Raw genomic sequence first — 6,898 nt, 5'->3', positions numbered from 1 at the left:
GGAATTTGTCATGGTGCTGATCTCCTAAGACATGGGCTATATTTGAGAATTGGGAATGGTGCTACTGCAAAATTTTGGCATGATGATTGGTCTCAGTGTGGCATTATTAGTCAATATGTTAATATCCCCACTCATATGGATGACAATGTTGTTGTCCAAGACTTCTGGAGTAACGGTGAATGGAATTTGAGTTTGCTTCAAAGTTGTCTTCCTGCTGATCTTATTAATAAAATCACTTGTATGCCCATCTCTCTTTCTAATGCTCCTGACAAACTCATTGGGGAGGAACATCATCGGGCAATTTCTCAATCAAGTCAGCCCACCAATTACTATGTGATGATCATGATCATATTGCTAGGGGGTGGAAAGCAATCTGGAAGTTCAATGTGCCTCCTAAAATTATAATCTTTCTTTGGTTGGTTTTGCAGGGAAGAATCTTAATTAATGAGCAACGATACAAAAGATACATTGCAGGAAATCCCTTCAGTCATTATTGTGCTAACCAAGAAGAAACTCTTGTGCATATGTTTAGAGATTGTGTGATAGCTAAACAAGTTTGGAATTCTATCGATATCCCTATGTCAATAAGACATACTTTTTCCCTGGACTGGAATGGATGGCTTTATGCGAACTTATTTCAAAAGAATGCAAGATTGCAAGATTTTCAATGGAATTTATCTTCATTTTCTGCTGCTGGTACATTTGGAAATGGAGATGTAAAGGTATATTCGAGCAAGATTTTTGTGTTCCTCACAATATTTCTGAAGTAATTGTTGATTATGCTTCTGAGTATTATAAAGCTACTTGTAAACCGAGGCCGCAAAGACCTCTGCAGGTTGAGATGTTATCATGGTGCAGGCCTATGGATAATATCTTCAAACTAAATGTGGATGGTTCTAAATCTAGTGCTGGTAGTATTGGCTCAGGAGGTCTCATTAGGGACTCTTGTGGGAATTGGATAAGTGGTTTTATGTGCGACATTAGCTTTGGAGAAGTGCTGCAGGCAGAGGCTTGGGACTTATTTTATGGTCTGAAATTTGCACTTAATGCTTCTGTTACTCATCTTGAAGTGGAATCTGACTCTTCTGTGCTTGTACAACTCGTCAAACATGATGACATTAATCTTCACCCCTTGGGAACTCTACTGAGAAATTTTCAACAATTGTTGCAGTTGTCACGCTCCTGATTTTTAACACAATAAAAATCGATATATAATCTCATACTTATATATGCGCGATCGTTTAGCCATCAATACAAAAATACATGGAAACTTTTTCCTTTTAACTAAAGTATACATTGATGCCCTGAACCCACAATAATAACATATACTCGCCTTCCACAGAGTTATGTAATACAACAGCTTACAAATTAAATTGCCACAACAAAATAAAACGTAAATGCTCCTCAGAGCTCACTACAAGCGAAAGTCTTAATAACGGTAAAGTCACATAAATGGCTTCGTACCGTTAAGCTGCAAGCACGCTACCTCAGCATCAGCCACGATTATCCTGACCTGCAGAAATAACCCCTACACCATTTGAATGGTGCACTGGGTTGCCACACAACAAACTCGGTAAGCTTTTGCAAGCCCGTATGAGTAACTCAAAACACCCACGAACAACTCACCCAACGAGGAAACCCATCAACTCATAAAAAGGGACACACACCCTGTTTTCCCAAAACAACACATTCTTTTCCCAAAAGAAACAAATACAAGTCACCCCGTGACAGAATCATATTAATTGAAACTCTGACAATTTAAATATGATACACAAGTTCTCCCCAGACATTTAAAAGAAAGCATCCCCGAAACTCCCTTTTAAAAACACGTACTCATGAGCATCAGATAGCTCCCCGCTACCCCCATGATGTACCAACAACAAATCAGTCCAATCTAGACACACAACACATCAACACACTAATAAGCTATTTCTATCCACCTAAATAGATGCACAAAAATGCCTATAACTTAACCCTACAAGAATGTCGAAAATAGTATAGGTAAGTAGGGATCGTTCCCGCAAGAGATTGTGGTCTAATCACTAATCTAAAGACTCAAAACAAAATAAACCTAAACTGTCCAGTTATAAAGATCTGACTGGCAGACGACTCTAAACTATTCTAAATGTCACGAAAATTTACAAACAGACTTTAGACATGATAAACTGACTACTGACAAAGTTTGATAATTTTTGGGGAAAATTTTGCAAACAATACACAAAGTAAAGGCCACTAATAATTTTCATACACAAAGTTCCAAACCGAGCATTTTGGTACATGAACTCTCGATCCCGACCCACTATGTAGACACGACGTTAATGACACCGTTAATTTGAGGGGTAATATAGTCATTTCAATTTGCTCAGACCCAGCTCTCTCTCTAGGCACCCAGCGTGTTCTCTCTCTCTCTCTCTCTCTCTCTCATACTATGGCCATGGGCACCCATCTCTCTTCCCCTCTCCCAATCCCAATCACCTCTGCAATTCCAACCATTACCATCAATCCACAGCATGTCACCTCTGCTGAATCAACACCCATTACCATAATCCCAAACCCTAAGAGAGAGAGAGAGCAACAACCATGGCGGCTCCCCCGATCAAATCGATCCAGTGCTTTGGCCGCAAGAAGACGGCGGTGGCCATCACCTACTGCAAGGAAGGCCACGGCTTGATCAAGATCAACGACTACCCAATCAAGCTCGTGGAGCCGGAGATCCTCCGCTTCAAGGCCTACGAGACCATCCTTCTGCTCGGACGACACTGTTTCGCCAGCGTCGACATGATGATCCGTGTCAAGGGAGGAGGTCACACTTCTCAGATCTACTCCATCCGTCATAGCATCGCCAAGGCCTTGGTCGTTTATTACCATAAGTTCGTGGATGAGCAGAGCAAGAAGGAAATCAAGGACATTCTCGTCATGTATGACCGTACTCTTCTAGTCGCTGATCCAAGGCGCTGTGAGCCAGAGCTAGGTTTCGAGTGGCTGGTGTTGTCAGTTTTGAATCACGCCTTTCGGAGACAGACTGATTCAGACCAGATTTGTATGAGGAGGTGGAGGGTGCGGTTGGGCATGAAGTCCCCAGATGAGGTGGTGGAGGGTGCGATGAATGATAAGGAACATAATGATGGGGATGGGGTTGGGATTAGAATAGGGTTTCGTTGGGATTAGAAGTGGGGTTGAGTTTGATGGGTATGGATTTGGAAGGTGGAGGAGATGGGGTGGTCGCTCGGTTGAGGTTTCTGGGTGTGGAGAGAGTCAGAGGAGATACATTTTTTTTTACCAAAAAAATGAGCCAGAGTGTGAAAGTACTAAATTATCCTTCGACAAATGAATAATGACATTAAAGTTAACAGCGTCATTGACGTCGTGTCTACATAGTGGGTCGGGCTTGAGAGTCCGTGTACCAAAATGCTAGGTTTGGAACTTTATGTATGAAAATTATTAGTGGCCTTTACTTGGTGTACTGTTTGTGAAATTTTCCCTAATTTTTGAAGGTGTTTTGGTTGACGAACTAATTAAATAAAGACGAAACACTAAATGACTCCGAAAATAAAAAGAATTGATTCAGGGTTTTGAAAATTAAAGATAAAACAAGTTAGAGTAATTGCATCCACCACCAATCAATCAAGTAAACGAATCATGTTCAACCTAATTTCATTATCTATGGATGAAGATGCTCAAGTTAACCCAACGCCTGAATTAACCTATTTTTCTTCCTTACTTGTATGCTAGGTGAGAGACGCTCTACACCTAACCTATTTCCTAAAATGCAACCTAGGTTGACGCAACTCTAGATTTAACACATGGAAATCATTAAGATTAAGAAAAACAAGACATCACAAGACATCATGAGTACGACGCGTCTCAATTAATCTAGGAACCTAATCACTCGCCTTATAGACGATTTACTACTCTAGAACTCTCAACGAAACCCTCGAAGCAAGGCACAGGCAATGATTATTCATAGCAATAGAATCCTAAACATGCAATTTAAGTTGCACACCAAAGAAAACATGCAAAGCAATCATCAATGTAAAGATAGAAATTAGGTTCTCATCCAATAGATAAACAAAACTAATTGAAAGTCATAACAAGTTTACAATCATGATTTGGGGCTTCAACAACCCCTAACTAAAGAGTTAGTTAAACATAGAAGAAAACAAAACAAAAAAGGGGAACCAGAGAGAGAGCTACTGCAGATTGATCTTCTTTTATATGCTTAGAGGTTGCCTTCGTCTTTCTTGTTGTGTAGGAAATCCAAAACCTAAAAGAATTAGGGTTCACGTGCTTAGGTGGAGTTTTCCTATTGGCCCTTGAACTTGATGGCTTATTCCAAACATTCACATCATGCCAATTGTCCATCATAAGTCGGAATATGAAGCAAAAAATCGTCCTTGGGCTTCTCAGTGTGATTTGGGCTTCGAAACATAAATTCCCGTCAAACCTCAGATTCACGGGCAGCCTGACCTTCTTGTACAAAATTGGCCATAACTTCCTCTAGAAAATTGATATTGATGAGCCGTAAAAAGATCTGGAAACTAGACATCCAAGGCTTTCCATCAATATAAAGATCATCCTCTGAATCGTTCTGAGATGGTCTCAGTGATCTGTCGAACTTGACTGATTTGCACAGGCAGATTTGCCGATTTTGCCTTTCAATCCCTCTTTTACTTCTTTTCTCCTTCTTTGCTCAAAATACCTATAAAATAAGTAAACAACGTAAATAATGAGAAAATACACTAAACTAACAAAGAAAGTATGGAGATTAACGTTATTAATATCGCATAATTATGCTCCTATCAAATACCCCCACACTTAAACTTTGCTAGTCCCTAGCAAACAAAGAACAACTTGAACAAAGACACAGACCTAATATCTTCCAAGCATCTTAGAGAACTTTTAAGCCTACACATATGGTCAACAAGATTCAAGCTTGAATGAAATGAAATCCATAATCAGACTTAAGAGCTAATTTACTTTGATAACCATCATGCTAGGAATCTGATGCAAAGATAATCAAAACCAATGCAACAAAAGAAAACTCAACATCTTCATGTTTCAAACAAGCTTCAACTTAATTTCTCACAAGGATGCTCTCAATTTCTTTTCTCTCATGATTTTCTAACTCGATGCCTAAGCATAAATATTCACTCAAGTTATATGTGAGAGGAATGATGTAATAAGGCAAACAAATAGCTCACCTATGATAACAAGAAAGAAAAGCTTTTTCTGATATTTTTTTTTATTATGATCCCATGATTGGAATGCCAAAACTCGGATAAAGGCCAGTGACACCATATGCTCACCCCTCTGCACAAGTCTCCACAAATCGAATGCACAACTTCAAAGATCAGAAGGTCTTTATTCAAGGTTGTAATGGGGCCAAGGGTTGAGGTTTAATGAAAGAAAGGATAGGAAATAACAAAGATTCTAAAAACCTAGTGGAACGAGTAATGAAGTAAGAGATGAAAAATCTTTAAAGTTCTCAAGGTATAACGTCTACAACATTCGTGAAGTAGGACAAAGGCCAAATTTTTCATGTTGGGCCTTCACTTCTAATCAATCTCCTTTTTCACACAGAGAATCAGATCCAAACTTTGTATTATTTTTTTCTTTCAATGCCGAATAATTTTTTTCTTTTTTTTCACGGCAATAAATAATTTTTCTTTGGATCATGAATGTGATTCCCCCACACTTGTTTTGTACAACAATCACCTTGAACGGAAATATCTCATGAATATAGCTCCACTAAATCTTAAGAATAAGGGTGAAGGAAAAACTACACTAGGCTCAAGGTTTAAGGATTATGTGGGTGATGAAAGAAAAAGCTAAATGTAGGCTCAAAGGGGTTAACTAGGGGGTTGCACATCTTGTGTGCATAAAGGGACACCGGTTAGTTTGGCTTTGGTGGTAATCGTAGTGCCTTCATCCCTTCCCATCCATCTTGCAATTCAACCATACGCTTCAAGAGGCTTTGGAGCAAGTTCTAGCATTTGTCCTTATATAAATATGCATGTCGAATCCGATTCTCAACCAAGGTGAATAAAAATGAGATCAAGCAAAATCCTCGTCAAGAAAATAAGATGATCTATACTAAGCACTCAGAAAAGAAATAGCACATATAAAGGCTCAATAACTCACAAGGGACTAAATCAAGTTTAACTTGTTCTAACCTGCTTCCATCAAGTTTTAGTCATCACATAAGCCCTAACCATCTATTGCACCATAAATCAAGCATAATAATCATAAAAGTCTATTAGCAATTACTTAAGATTATGAATCCAAAATCATGCTTGCAATCATCTTGTAACCATATAATTCAAATCGATAGTTCATGCTCATCATAGTGTTGGAAGACTCCTAAAGACTCAACAAAAACAAAAACAAAACCTAAAAATATTTTTTTCTTGGTTGATTTTTCAGTTTTTTTTTCTTTTTTTTTTCCTGACGACCGGTCGGCAGATTTCGCCGACTGGTCGGTGAGCTTCTGACCTTGAAATAGACAAACAACGACCGGTCGGCGAAGTTCGCTGTCGGTGGATTTCGAAAAAAATATGAAATTAAAGCCAAAACTCCTAAAACAAAGACTCTAAGCAAAACAACAAATTGTTTAACCTCCCCCCCACACTTGATCTAAACATTGCCCTCAATGTTTGACTATAAAGCACAACAATGAACAAATCAAGCATATAAAAAAAAAGATCAAACACAACCAAAAACACACAATGGAGCAAATAAAATCAAAGGACATAAATAAAAGAGAAGAGATAGAGAGATCAAATCTGTGTGGCGAGCAATCCGTGCTGCTTCCAACTCCTCCATCATTGGGTTGCCTCCCAAGTAGCGCTTGGTTTAACGTCCTCAGCCTGACACACCTACTCTCCATCAAGAGTAATCA

The 6,898-nt window shown here is 38.9% G+C and overlaps 1 protein-coding gene across 1 annotated transcript; it reads left to right on the top strand.

Annotated features, from left to right (window-relative positions):
* Positions 1-2,580: 2,580 nt before the first annotated feature.
* LOC112170794 (40S ribosomal protein S16) lies at positions 2,581-3,168 on the top strand. The gene has a single exon (XM_024308090.2). It carries the CDS (start codon positions 2,581-2,583, stop codon positions 3,166-3,168), a length of 588 nt encoding a protein of 195 aa, XP_024163858.1.
* The last annotated feature ends 3,730 nt before the right edge of the window (positions 3,169-6,898 follow it).

This window comes from Rosa chinensis, chromosome 6 (genome assembly GCF_002994745.2).
Source record: "Rosa chinensis cultivar Old Blush chromosome 6, RchiOBHm-V2, whole genome shotgun sequence".
Taxonomy (NCBI): Eukaryota; Viridiplantae; Streptophyta; class Magnoliopsida; order Rosales; family Rosaceae; genus Rosa; species Rosa chinensis.
Note: the sequence above shows the minus strand (reverse complement) of the source record. Positions and strands in the feature narration are given on the sequence as shown.

Coding starts and splice junctions, on each gene's coding strand:
- LOC112170794 (XM_024308090.2), top strand. CDS start 2,581: ATGGCGGCTCCCCCGATCAAATCGATCCAGTGCTTTGGCCGCAAGAAG.